We start from the raw sequence: 15429 nt of genomic DNA, 5'->3' as shown, positions 1-15429 counted from the left end.
ATAGGGAATAAGCTATTACCGTAGTACTCATGGTAAGACCTGGACCCGGGACCGATTTTTTTTTTTCGTTTTGAGGTCCCTAGAGGCCAAAAACACCATCCGTTCAAATTCATATATATATATATATATATATATATATATATATTTATATATATATATGTGTCCGTTAGCACGATAACTCAAGCAAAAATGATCCGATTTTGATGAAATTTGGTACTAACGTGTAAACCTACGTTTATTCGAACGAGTTCGCGAACCAGCATGATCGGACCATGGGAACGGGGGTTTATGTGGGCTTTTATGGGGTAAAAATGGGTTTTTCCCATTTTTGACCCAAAAGACATACAATTTTGCAATTTCTTTCCAAACTATTTTGTAGAGCTTAAAAAAACAAATAATTTAGTATATTGAAGCGTTATAATGCGCCTAATGGTTACGGAGAAAATTCAAAAAAATTGTAAATTTAAAATTCCCATGTTATTCTTATGGAGAATAAGTAAACTGTTGTAGTTTGCTTGTTTATTAACTTATTTTACCCAAATTTGGAAAATGTTTTTATTTCTTACTAACTATTAACATTATACATAAAAAACACTTTTACCCTCCCTGTTGCAGCAAACCTAAGTATGTTTTAAACTGATTCTATTTAAATAGGGAATAACTGTGATATTTTTAAGGAGACATTTCAGTGTAAATCCATTCAGGGAAATGGAAATTCGCTTAGTCTGCAGGTTTGCTGCGGCGGGTGTATTATTCACTCCCACATCTCCTTTGGCATAATTTTATATGGAGCAACCTCTCATGAAAATTTGGAACAAATATTATTAGGCCTATTTCAAAAAGAAGCACTTCGTATCATGTTAAACATTCAAGATTGGAGAACCTCAGTTAAAGAACAATTTTCCAAACTTGGTATTCTTACTGTTTTTGCCCAATATATCTTTGATTTGATCTTGTTTGTAAAGAATAATTTACCAAAATTTGAGACTTTGGGTTCATACCACAGCTATGGGACAAAGGCACAGACACAAAATCAGTTTTTGAAATCGCAACTTAAAATTTTTTGAAAATAAACCTTCATATGCTGGGATAAAATTTTATAACCTTCTACCAGATAATATTTTACGAATAACAGACAAAAGTAAATTTAAAAAACGGCTAAAAACTTTTATGTTATCCAAGCCCATTTATTCCTTAGATGAATTTTTTGGTTGAAAGTGTTGTAAATTTGTAAGTTATAAGCTTTTGTATTTTTGTTTAGCCTTTTTATATAAGTTATGGTTATTTTTAACAATAAAATTTAATTGTATAACGCCATTCTGGTGCAACATGTTGTACTCCTGAATAAAGATTATATGACTATGACTATGACTATGACTAAGTCAAACAATAAACATTGATGCAATTTATATGTTTTCAGCTTTCGTCTCTTTACGAGACAAAGCCTCCGATATCGAAGGCCAAGATGATTTCAATAACTCGGACAGCCATGAAAGCAATCAAATTCTACAAGCATGTTGTACAAAGTGTGGAGAAGTTTATACAAAAGGTAATAATTCTTGAGTGTTTTGTCTTAACATTTTTAGTAGAAAGTAAATTTGTCAATGTCATCCAGTACTTTGATTGATGGCTCGTATGGATTTATAATTTTTACTTAACTATAGCCTAAAATAAATATACGATAGAATCTTTTATACCTTACTGAATACTTTGATGACATTACATTTACATAACCTGTTTTTGTTACCTCAAAACATCTATTAAAATGTTTCAAGGGCCGTTTTGCAACTTAAAGATCTTCAACAAGCTCCTAATGCACCAGGACCAGGGTAAGCTAGTTTCAATCTCTAGCGCTTGGTTTTTACTTCCTCCTCCAAATTAGCCTGTCCCCATCTCTACAAGACACTCCATAAAACACGCCATAAAAGCTTTTAACAATGGCAGGGAAAATTTACACTTGAGCCAAGGATGAATAGCTTAAGTGATAACATTTTTGCTGTTAAAGGGATCAAACCTACTTGAAATGCATTGCCAGATAACGAATGTTTGAGGATGAACATTTATGTGCTTGAGAGAGGGCAGATGGCCATCAGTTTTGGGGTACGCCCCCACCATGCACGCTGGTATAAGCAGGAAGTCAGAATCAGATTTTCGGCGCCGAATGTCTGACTCCGATGAGGTGGCCATAATGCAAGCAGGTTTAAGCTGTACCTGTCTGTGTTAAGACCTATTTAAGGGATATATACATATTTTCCCGCAACTTCTTGCAGACGACAACAGGTTGTTTTTAATACTTTAGTATGTTTCAAGTATACCTTTTATTTAATTCTCTTAAAAATCTACCACAAGCTCACAAAAAATCTGGGAAAGTTATCACAAAACCTTGAGTTAGCATCCAACAGGGTTGTCAGCGGCCGGGAATTCCGGGAAAATCGGGAATTATGCGTGAATTTTAACAACCGGGAAATATGCGTGAAAATCGTATTATTCCGTGAATTTAATTGATATCGTTATTACAGTTTTTTTAGAGTAATTTTAATAGTTATAAACCGTTTTGCAATACTTTCTTGATTGATTTTATAGTAAACCAAAATTTACGGTTAACTGGCGAGTGGCGATGGTTCGGAAGAAGCAGAAGGTAAGTTGGATGTACACTACCTACCACCATGAATAGGCCTACGCGGGAAGCCGACGCCGCCGGTTGCCGGAAGCAGACGCCGCCGGTTGCCGGAAGCAGACTACATTGTGCTGAACTGTAACTGACTTCCATCCAACCTAGTGTTAAGATTTATTTGATTCTGATATTATCTGGTGATACAGTACCTATTTTCAGCGATTATAGCATTTAAAATAAATGTGTAGTAGTAGGCCTACAAGTTATTTTTCCAACCCATTCCAAAAACTACAAATCTTCCTAACATTGAACGGCAATCCAGCTGGTGCTCAGGAAGCCTGAAAACGTCTTAAAGCCTTTTTTATTCTTATTCAATTATTTTAATTATATCACACAAGACTAACAAATAAAAAAATACCCCCGCCGCAGCAAACCTGCAGACTAAGCGAATTTCCATTTCCCTGAATGGATTTACACTAAAATGTCTCCTTAAAAATATCACATTTATTCCCTATTTAAATAGAATCAGTTTAAAACAAAAACATACTTAGGTTTGCTGCAACAGGGAGGGTAAAAGTGTTTTTTATGTATAACTAGCTGTAACCCGCGGGCTTTGCCCCGTTTAACTTCTTAATTTTCAAGATGATCTCGTTTGCATGGCTCAATCACGTCCTGGTTGAAGTTCGTTCGCTACGCTCACTCACCTTTAGGTTGGAGCTCGTTCGCTGCGCTCACTTTCCTTCAGGTTAGCTCGTTCGCTTTGCTCACTTGCCTTCAGGTTAGCTCGTTCGCTACGCTCACTCGCCTCCAGGTTGAAGTTCGTTCGCTACGCTCACTCACCTTTTGGTTGCAAATTAGCTGTTGTCATAAATGTAAAAGAAATAATAGTGCTAGTGCTGCACCCTGTTGGTAATCCTTGTAACTTTAAAGCTATTGAACATCATAGAACAGAACCAACTTGTTTAATTGAAACAGCTGTTAAGATTCATTAATTCCATTTCTCATAAGGTTAACATGGGAAACTCCAGAGCCACTGGGGCGGAGCCCGGAAGGATTTTTGGGATAAAAATATGCCTATATGTTAATCGGGAATATGAGCTATCATCATGCCGAATTTCAGCCCGATCCGACCAGTAGTTTTCGCGTTTACTTTTCCCATACATACACACACACAGACACCACCTCTTTTTTATAATAGTATAGATAGATAGATAGATGTTAATAGTTAGTAAGAAATAAAAACATTTTCCAAATTTGGGCAAAATATGTTTATAAACAAGCAAACTACAACAGTTTACTTATTATCCATAAGAATAACATGGGAATTTTAAATTTACAATTTTTTGGAATTTTCTCCGTAACCATTAGGCGCATTATTACGCTTCAATATACTAAATTATTTGTTTTTTTAAGCTCTACAATTTAGTTTCGAAAGAAATTGCAAAATTTTATGTTTTTTGGGTCAAAAATGAGAAAAACCCATTTTTACCCCATAAAAGCCCCCATAAGCCCCCGTTCCCATGGTCCGATCATGCTGGTTCGCGAACTCGTTTGAATCAACGTAGGTTTACACGTTTGTACCAAATTTCATCAAAATCGGATCATTTTTGCTCGAGTTATCGCGCTAACGGACACACACACATTTATATATATATATAAATATATATATATATATAAATATATATATATATAAATATATATATATATAAATTTGAACGGATGGTGTTTTTGACCTCTAGGGACATCAAAACAAAAAAAAAATCGGTCCCGGGTCCAGGTCTTACCGTGAGTACTACGGTAATAGCTTATTCCCTATATGGGAAATTCGGTAAAACAAGGTCAGGAGTTGAGTCATAGTTATATACTGTAGGAATGTGGAGAGGCTAGGCCTGTTGGTATGGATTAGGCATTCCCTGGAATGTAAGTCGTGTAAGGGGAGATGGACTGTCTTAACTTCTGGCATGTTTATTGCATATCAATATAAACAAGGGCAGAGTGATGTCATAGCTATGTACTGTAACTTCTGGTATGTGTTTTTGCATATCAATATAAACAAGGGCAGAATGATGTCATAGCTATGTACTGTAACTTCTGGTATGTGTTTTTGCATATCAATATAAACAAGGGCAGAATTTTATCATCATAGCTATGTAGGCCTACTTTAGGAATGTCGAGAGGTCAGGACAGCTGGTATTGGCATGGCATTGCAAATAATTTGCACGAAAACTGATGAACATATTACGTTCCTTTGTAATGACGCATACCAAACAAGAAAACAAAGTCCGTATCGTATGTAAATACTGTCTCTAGTAGGCCTAATGTAACTAATGTTGTTTATCAAAATATATTATTGTCATTTGTTTGTTCATATCTAAGTTGTATTTTTGATATTACTAAACCGACATAAATTTATTTTGTTTTGCAAACTTACATGTATAAATTTATTCTGCAAAATAATTAACTATGTTAATTTTCAACCTCAATTTTCAATGTGTGCCGAGTGAATTTTAAGAGTTAATGGATTTTAAGAACTACCTAATAAACGTATATGTTTAATGTCTGTGTTGTCTTTATTATTTACCAAAATCCGTAATTATAATTGAATTTGTTTTTACATACATAATTCGGACATGGGTAAATTTAAGACAATCAACACAAGTTATTATTTGTCTCGTTAAACTCTGCCTTTTGAGAGGCCGTAATGCTCGTCTAGCATGACGTCACGATAGAAGACGGCAGGGGCGGACTGGGTACTCTATTAGGGCGTAAACCTTGACCAGCCCGAAGGCGCCAACCGGGGGGTCTGGGGGGTATGGAATACCCCCCTGTACAGAGGGGGGTCCGGGGGTCCTCCCCCGGGCCATTTTTTAAAAATTATACCTGTAAACTCGCATTTTTAGGCAATCTAGAGGCATTAACAGTGGAAAATCAGAAATCTGATAACTGACACTATTGGTTAATGTTTGGTTTACAAAATTTAGACTATTTACCCACACGACTTGGTGCTATTCTGACAGTAAATATCCTAACAAAAATAAAAATACAAATGATTTTCTTAGGTTCTTTCGTATTATATTTGTGTATTTTCTTTGTTTTCCCTTGCATGGCTTGGCTGCATGCATACAATATAAATCATTTGCTTCCTGTTTACAGCATGAACTTGCAACTGTTGTATTTTTTGGCACTGTAAATAACAGAAGTTATATATTTTAGATTTATATGAAATTATTATAACACAAACAATATGCTTTCACTGTGAACAAAACCAATTTATTGACTTGAACTTTTTAGCATTACATTAAGTCAAAACTGTACTGTAACCCTAAAGTAGGCCTACCTAACCTATTTCTACAAACGAAATAGCCTAGAGAGAACTAAGAAGGTATTTTAGGCTGGCTATCTGTAAGTAAAATAGGAAAGTTGACAAAATTAGTGCCATAGTGCATATTGAAATAGTTAATTAATAGGCTGTAGCCACATATTAAAATACTGTTTACTGTTTAACCTTTACTGTGTAATGGTTAAGTTAACAAATAAATACACTGTCACTAAATATATTTAAATTTTGTAAAAGTAGTGATTCTACAATACTGCTTTCGTTCATGTTTCCTGTGTAGGTAAAGAATATAAAAATAAATTGAAGCTTTCGACACAGAGACACAAATCTGACACCCACTAAAGAGAGACACATTTTAATTGGCACTGGCAGCTCACACTCTTTATTTATTTATTACATGCACGGCAAACGCCATTTACAAGAGAGTTGAGTTGATATTGATAAAATTAAATGTGACTTAAAGTGAAATAGTTATAGTGTGAGCAATAATTAAATATTATAACAAATATGAATAATATTAAATTATCTTCACTAGTTGTTTACCACAGACGACATCGTGACACCGACCGATGTCGGATGTAGTCGCAGTCACGAATACTAGAAAAATACCGGTATGGATCACAAACATAAACAAATTACGTTGTTGGCCCGAATCCTATACTGAGCATTGAACATATGATTTGGCAGTTCCATTTAAGCAATGTTAAATAATGTTTATTTTCGGGCCAAAAACGTAATTTGTTTATGTTTATGATCCATACCGGCATTTTTCTAGTACTCGACTCGTGGTCGCAGTGCAGTTTTTTTCGGGATCGGCGTAAAATGACGCGGGAAGAGGACAGCTGTTTGCTCAGACCACAGAGTAAAGTAAGTGCCTTCCACTCGGAGTAGGCCTACACGTACGAGAGAGAAGAGCTGCTTTGCTCTCGCTTGTCGACAGTGTCTATTCAGGTCTCACATCCGACTTTATGTTTTGCTATTCACTGCTGAAACTTTAACTCTAAGTTTTTCCTCTTGCTTTCAAAAAAATACATCTCGTCTCATTTTTAAAAATTTTTTTATGAATTTTTCCTTTAACGAGGGCGCAAATATTGGAATGTTGAGAAGGCGCATCGGCCCTCCGGCCGGTGGGCCGGCGGGCCAGTCCGCCCCTGGAAGACGGCAATGACGTATTTTTGCCGTTTGTGATCAGCTGCTTGTTTTAATCTTATCATGGAAAACAAAAATATAACCTAATTACGTCATTGCCGTCTTCTATGGTGACGTCATGCTTGACGAGCATTACGGCCTGTTTTTTTTTTAGTGTGGCCTTTTTGAGATAGTTGTGCTCAATGTGAGGTTATGACCTACCTTTACTATTGACTTCGAATAGCATCAAGTTTATATTTTTATCTTATCTTATTGTTTTTTTTAGGTTATAATAATTTGAAAATAGTTTGTAACATTTTAACGTATTTGTGTACTACTGTCTACTAGCCGTTCGCAAAATGTTCGGCAATTGTTTACTTCTTGTCAATTGACCTTGATATTGAAGTTGCTGGTGACTTCAATATCAATGTACTAGACGCCTCTCTTCCTGAGACTAAACAGCTGAGAGACCTTTTAGAGTCTTTTGGTTTGCAATGGCGCATAAACTCACCCACACGTGTAACTGCAACCTCGTCTAGTGCCATTGACAATGTAATCTCAAACTGTGAAAATTTGGTAACATCAGTTGTTACTACAGCCATCTCAGACCATGATGCGCAGCAGATATATATCAATGATTGTTCTCCAGCAAATACTCCCTCCTCGGTTTATGAGGGAAGGACTGTCAACCCCTCAACAATTAAATCATTTAAAGCCTGTTTAAAAAATGAGCAATGGAACTATTTATCACAAACCAAATCAACTGATGTTTTTCAACATTTCATGTACAGCTTTAGATATCACCTTGACTCAAACTGTCCAAAAAGAAAGATGAAAATAAAAATAAAATCTCAAAATGTTTCTTGGATAACTAAAGGTATTTTGGTATCTAGAGAAAAACTAAAGCAACACTATATTACGGCTAAGCAACAAGAGATGCAAATTTCAAAATATTTTTTAAAAATTACAAAAGAATTTACAGAAAACTAATTAGAGCAGCGAAATCCTATGAAATTAGAAAAAAATTAAAAGCTAGTGACAATATCTCAAAATCAGCATGGGGTGTGATCAACAATATAAAAGGCCAGAAAACTGAAAAACCTATTCATGTAAGAATAAACAGTGGGGTAGTCACAGAACCTTCGAATGTGGCAAACTACCTTAATGATTATTTTTCCCAAGTAGCAATTTCAAATGTGACATCCTTGGGAAATATGCAGCCAATGATAGGTGATAGTCCCATTATGTCTATGGGACTTTTCCCCGTAACAGAGGAGGAAGTTGCAACTGTCATAAATCAACTACCGTCGAAGAGATCAACAGATGTCGATGGCATGTCTGTGTGGCTTCTCAAGCAACTGTCTGAGCATATATTACGTCCATTGACGGAAGCAGTCAATGCATCTTTCAAGAGTGGGTGTTTCCCTGAAGATCTGAAAAGGGCAAAAATTATTCCAATCTTTAAAAAGGGGGACCCACTCAATGCCAACAACTACCGTCCTATCTCTCTCTTGCCTGTGTTTAGCAAAATCTTTGAAAAACTGTTCTTGATTCAGTTGTTAGCATTCCTCAATCATCACAACATTTTTTCATTTGATCAATTCGGGTTCAGAAGGGGGAAATGTTCAGTGGATGCAGTGCATAGCCTTGTCAGTAAGGTAATTGAGAATCTGGACAAGCATCACCCGACACTCAGTGTCTTTCTAGATCTTACCAAGGCTTTTGACTGCGTCGACCACAGTATCCTCTTGTCAAAATTAGAACACTACGGTGTTCGAGGTGTTCCGTTGCATTGGATAAAATCTTACCTTTCAAACAGAACTCAACAGGTGCAGGTCTCAAATCATCTTTCCAAACCAGCTCTGTTAAAGTATGGTGTCCCGCAGGGATCCATTCTTGGTCCAATTTTATTTTTAATTTACGTTAACGATCTGTCTTCAGCATCTGGATCTAGCGAATTGGTTCAGTATGCTGATGATACGACTCTCTGTTGCAGTGCCAACAATCTTCCAAATCTAGAAATCAAAACTTTTGTAGATCTAAATTCATGTGTTCAATTTTTTGAAAACATCAATTTGAAAATAAATTCTCAAAAAACAAATTTCATCCGTTTTTACAGGCACGGTGAACCAAGTGAGACTTTAACGGTCATGATTGATGACTCACAAATTGAACAAGTCAATTCTTTTAAGTTTCTGGGCATCACCATTGACCGGGGGCTCACTTGGAGTAACCACCTTGACAACGTCTGCACGAGGGTATCTTCAGGCTGTTTTGCCTTAAGAGTCCTCTTAAAATTTTGTCCAGAAAATGTCTTGCTAATGGCCTACTTTGGCCTTATTTACCCCCATCTTTCTTATGGAATTGCAATTTGGGGTGGATGTGCAGAAGCGGACTTCCACAGGTTGTTCCGTCTTCAAAAGAGAGCACTCAGAATAGTGGCTAAACTACAGGTGAGAGAGTCTTGTAGGGCCGTCTTCAGGGAGCTAGGCCTGCTTACTCTTGCCTCTCTGTATATCTTGGAAGCTGCCACGTTTTCCAAATTTAAATGCAGCCTAACACAAGGCCAGGACATTCACTCGTATTCAACTAGAGGCAGAGAACAATATAGGTTGGCCCAAAACAGGTCCCGTGCAGCATCAAGCTTGCCCTCTCAGACGGGGGTGAGATTTTTGAATAGTCTTCCTGAACAAATAAGGAAAGAAAGGAACGAAAAACGGTTCAAAAGGATTTTGAAAAGATATCTGATTAATAAAGAATATTACACTGTGGGTGAGTTTTTTGACACAAATGAGTAGATGGTGTTTGGCTGCTCTGAGGTTCTCAATCAATCAAATGACAAGTTCTGTGTAATTTTTTAATAATTTGTATTATTAATTGTTTTATGCTGTTGTATTTATTTGTTTTGCTGTTGCTTGTTATGCCTGTATTAAATGTTGACGGATGCCATGCAATTTTATATTTGTTTCAGGGCAATAAAGATATTATTATTATTATTATTATTATTATTACATCGGCACAAACCTCAGCAACTTCTTTCATAATCCATCATCGATTGGCACGCGTTTCGATCGATGTGCAGCTTGTTTCAAATTGAATGCTCTGTAATACAACTTTATAGTAACCTTTTATAAGCATTATTAAACAATTATTACACACAAGTAAAAAGTGGCCTTTATTTGAGTTTGAAACTGATCAAATGACTAGTCTACTGTACTAGCTTGACCAATTAATGTTTAAGGTAATAGAGTTTATAACCTCTGATAATTCTGAACAAATTATTAGCCAAATATAGTGTTATGAGTGGATGTTATCAAAATGGCACCCATAATGACCCACCGCGCTACCCCTTACCCGCCCGACCATCAGTGCGTCACTAATTAATTATGTGTCACGAAGTGTTCACCGTTTCATCGGTCGGGGCTTACGTAGTCCCTTGGGCAATTTGGCTTTTTTTTTAAATTTACTGATAAGTGTAACTTGTGTTGTGCCGTTCTTATCGCCGGGAATTCCGTACTTTTTAGCCGGGAAAACCGGGAAAAATGTGTGAATTTCGTTTATAGATCCTGCTGACAACCCTGATCCAACCTTGAGGTAAATAAATACATAGTACATAGTTAGATTGTTTTTTTTTTTTTTTTTTTGAAAGACAATATGACCAAATTTTTGGTACAATGCTGCTATAGTTAAAAAATAAATACTATGCACTTTACAATGGAAACCACTTAAGCGATTAATACGTAAACAAAAATTACAATCCGTCAGGCAGGTTGTCTGAAACCAGAATGAACAATTCATTCCAGTAAAATCTGAGTCAGACTACCTGTGTGCACTATGGCCCCTTACGTTTACTAGCATGGGTCAATAAGCGCGCCGAGTCTGACTTAATCGGCGCCGACAGTCTGACTCAGAAAACCAGCATTATGTACGTACCCTTAGGCGAGACAGTGACAACTGATAGTGGTGCCTTCACAACTACCATTGGCAACATCAAACCTTGGTGTTCTTAAACATCCTAATCCACTAGCAAAGTTTCTTGAGCTTCCATGGTATGAAAAATTGACGATAGTGGTTGGCCTCGTTGTGCAAATGTATTCAACATTTTATCTTCTATTTTTTACATTTTAGAGTTTTCTCAGTAGCCTCACGTCAAACAACGGTGACGGCAAAATTCTGATTGGCGGATCAAGCTAAATAGTTTAGTTTGAAGTTTTTACACTGATATGTATTTTATGTTTCAGTGCAAGCCCGAGTACAAAGTACCAGGGCTGTATGTGATTGATTCAATAGTGCGCCAATCCCGTCATCTGTTTGGCACCGAGAAAGATGTGTTTGCGCCGAGGTTTGCCAGAAATTTACAGCAAACTTTCGTCCATCTCTTCAACTGTCCTCCAGAAGACAAGGTCAGTTTTAAATACATTTGCTTAACATTTAATGCTTAACTACCCAACCTAAACTCAGTTTAGGTTTTAATCCGAGGGGTCCGCGGAATTGGCTAACTCTGGAACTCGCTAACCCCATGTTAAACGCCCTATCTTCAAATTTGGTCGATGGGAGGAACTCGCTAACTTGTTCGGTTTCGGAATTGGCTAACTCCGTAACCCGCTAACCCGCTCTAGAGCCGGGTTAGCGAATTCTGTCCTCGTACGGATGTCGCTAACTCGGTCCCTCGGCGGAACTCGCTAACTCCCAATCAGAAGCCTCGCGGGCCGTCCAATGGGAGCCAAGCACGAAGATTTTTGGCCAGTGTTGCCGAAAGTGTAGTACCTATATCGTATCGGTACCATAATGTCGTATCCTACGAATAATTAGGAGTAAGAGCAACGTAGCCGATAAAATAAATATATTTAGAAGTATTTTAATACTATTCTTATGGTTATTAGGGTAGAAAATGCATTATAGTCTTACCATAGACTAACCAACACAAGTAAACTTTACATCCTATTGTAAACTTTGAAGTTCGTTTTTCATGTCTAATTCATGTCCGGTGACACTGATCGCTAGTGTCGACGAAATTGTGTTTCTATTATTTTATAGTTAACTTCATGATTTGTTCTTTACTGTTCGGTTATATAAATAGGGTACGTGTTATAAGTTGTGATTAAAACGTTTTATTTGGTTAAACGAGGTTTTAAATTACTGAAAACAAGAAACAATTGTAAACAAAACACGACCTCTAAAGACAGTGCACCGGACATAACTACTATGAGAAATGTACTAATATAAGGGAGTATGTTTTATATGTGGTTTTCTTACTTAAATAGTAGTTTATTGGGATGCAAAATGATAATACTGTACATTTAATTAGGATATTATACATGTTATAAAATATCTATTTTCGTAGTCCACCATTTGTTTCTTTTATTCGAATAAATACCATTTTGTTAACTTCTGCAATAAAATTATTAAGTTCGTATTTTATATACTGGGCTCGTAACCTTTAATCATAAATCATGATAAAATTTACACGTTAAACGTCATTACAGAAATGCATTGCAGTGGTAATTTATTTAATAATAGAGCTATTGAATTTAAATAAATATTGATCAATACATTGTAAAGTGGTAGGCCTAATGTATTAATGGATTGCATACAAAATTTGTCTATGCATAGATACAAATTGCAAATTTGTATTATCGTAGGCTATTAGGCCTACTGTAGTGTACAACCCGTGTCATCCTCTTAATTTTGTTTAATCAATATTAATTTTACGTCTTTCAGTAGGCCTACTTTTTAAAAGTTTTGAGTTTTTATGGTTCTAAATGGACCCAGGCGTCAGTGGCGGTTCTAGGACCTTGTCAAGGGTGGGCCACCGGGGGGCTTGGAGGGTGTGGACTGTGGGTGGAGCATTGGGGGGTTCTCCCCCGGGAAAATTTGGAATTTTCAAAGCCGTTTGGTGACTTTCTAAAGCCATTTTTAACACCTAAAACCTTGCCTAATTGTCCATAAACTCCGCATTTCACCTGTTGTTTGTCATGAGCAAATAGACATTTTAAAAATTAAACTGTGGCGATTGTATATTGCATTCATGAATTTCAAAACACTGTAGACTACGGCCATATCCTCCTAAAAAAAAGCCGTTGGGTGACTTTCTACAGCCAGTTTTAACGTCTAGAACTGTGTGCAAAACCTCCCATTTCCCCATTTTTATTTTTCATGAATAAGTAGACATTTTTAAAACAAACTATGACGATTGCATTCATAAATCTCAAAACATATTGTAGGCTACGGCAATATCGTTCAAAAGGCTGTTTACTGACTTTCTAAAGCCGTTATTGATGTATATTTGTGTCCAACTGTCCAAAAACCTGCCATTTCACCTGTTATTTGTCTTTGTCATGAGCAAGTAAGTAGACGAACTTGCATTCATGAATTTCAAAACATAGGCCTACTGTAGACTACGAAGCCATATCTCCTAAAAATAAGCCGTTTGGTCACTTTTAAATGGCCATTTCTAACGGCTAGAACTGTGCTCAATAATTATCCTAAAACCTTCCATTTCACCTATTATATGCTTTTTATATGTCATGCAAGCAAGTAGATACGTTTTTTAAACTTATGTTTTTCTACAGTCCATTTCATAGATCTGTCACAATATGTATAGTATCGAATTCAGTACCGGTAATAGCATTGACTATACTAAACTTTTACATTAGTGTTAATATAGTAAATGGTATAAGGCTACTGGTGCTACCGCTGATTGCTGATTGATGCCTGTGGCCTGTGTAAAGTTAGTGGCTAGCAGACAATTTGACAACTATGGAACATCAGGAAATCAGTTGTTTTCCCGTCCTTGTATGGTCCTTGCTCGAGCTCGGCGCTCGCCTTTGCCCTAGCATGTCAACAGCTGACTGCTGTAAAAATTGGATGATGCGTATAACCAAACCACAGCCACCTCTGTATAACTAACTTTCCATTGCGTAATATTGTTTTATTTGCGGTGCTATTGTCCACAAAGTTGATCTATGTGGAACTTAATACTACTCCTGCCATCGCTTATTAAGTTTAATAAAATCTACATTGATGTCTGTTTTATGACATTGCGTGTTTTAAGGGCGAAATGTACGTTTAAATTTATTTTTCCAGGGTCCAAGGGGGGGCTTTAGCCCCCGTAAGCCCCCCCCCCCCTTGGAACCGCCACTGCCAGGCGTTCTTGTTTGTTACCAGTTTTATGAATGGTGGATATAGCTAAAATTAGGCTACCTGATCTTATCTAAAAACAAAGCTATTGTCTATTGAGTAGCTCAGTACCGGGGAATGGGGAACCGAGCAATGGCTTGGTATACACTCGATTATAAAAACAATATAAAGGAAACCCAACACTCAAATCAGGAAAATCCGCCAAGTCGTTGATTAAGAATCGTGAATTAAAATAACCCTGTTCCGTTTTATTATATGTATTATATCTTCTCCTATTATTTACTAGAGGTGCATAGGTGTACAATCTAAAAACTATTTTAAAACATGTAACATTATTACTAAAAAACACATTTTAGAATTAGGCAACTATTTACTAGTAGACCTACAATGCTTTGGTTTAAACTTTAGGGTAAAAACACAGTGGAGCAGGGCAGGTAGCTGGTAGCCTGGCTGGTCGCTTACTCGCTTACTGCTGGTTACCTGGAGGGTAGCTGGGTCATACCACAGATAATATAACCCCTACTACAGATATCTTACTGATGGCGGCAACGTGCTGCGCTAGGACAGCGTAGTTTGCCCGTCAACATCTAGGAGCGCTGCTAGCACTGCACACCACGCTTGGTAGGGGGGCAGAGGAGAGACAGGGGATATGAGGAGAGGTGAGGTGATGACCTCACTACGCTGTGATAGCGCCTCTGCTTCTTTCTCCGTTCCTCGCCGAAAAATCAAGAAGTGCGGCCGCACTAAACTGACCTACCCGACACTACTGAGTACACCTACACCACGCACGCGTGTTGTTGAATTTTAAGCCTTGTTGCCGGGTTTAAACATATCAGTACCGTAAAAGTTATTTTGTGATACCGTTATTTTACTGTGATATATATTCAATTAATTTGTGTGTTTTTGTATATATGTAGTAAGTTAGAGTATGTATTTTTTATTTTAGTATTTTCATTCTTCTATTCATTATGTCAAGAACAACGTGCTCGTACAGAAACTGTTTTAACAGCTCGGCAAAGTTAAAAGGTCTTAAAATGTTTCGTTTTCCTCGAGATAGTATGTTATCACAACTATGGATTAAAAATTCAGGTGAGTTAAGTGTATTTGTTGCTGGAAAACCAGTTGAAGTTGTTAAAAATGAACAACTGAAGTGAGGAAAGAGCTGTTAGTTTTGGTTTTGCAAACGTTTTTTTTAATTCTATTTTCCAAC

General features: G+C 36.8%; 1 protein-coding gene across 1 annotated transcript in view; it reads left to right on the top strand.

Moving 5' to 3' along the window:
* The window catches only part of LOC128999435 (uncharacterized), a 140322-nt gene that overhangs the window by 14747 nt on the left and 110146 nt on the right, over positions 1-15429 (top strand). Inside the window, exons 2-3 of the mRNA XM_054425956.1 lie at positions 1421-1549; positions 11321-11482. Of these exons, the coding sequence (XP_054281931.1) occupies positions 1421-1549; positions 11321-11482 (291 nt within the window). The remainder of the gene's footprint in view (positions 1-1420; positions 1550-11320; positions 11483-15429) is intronic.

Source organism: Macrosteles quadrilineatus, unplaced genomic scaffold (genome assembly GCF_028750875.1).
Source record: "Macrosteles quadrilineatus isolate MER2022 unplaced genomic scaffold, UCM_ALF_1.0 Scaffold_8__2_contigs__length_117827958, whole genome shotgun sequence".
Classification (NCBI taxonomy): Eukaryota; Metazoa; Arthropoda; class Insecta; order Hemiptera; family Cicadellidae; genus Macrosteles; species Macrosteles quadrilineatus.
The sequence above is the reverse complement of the archived record's forward strand: the minus strand, read 5'-3'. Positions and strand labels throughout refer to the sequence as shown.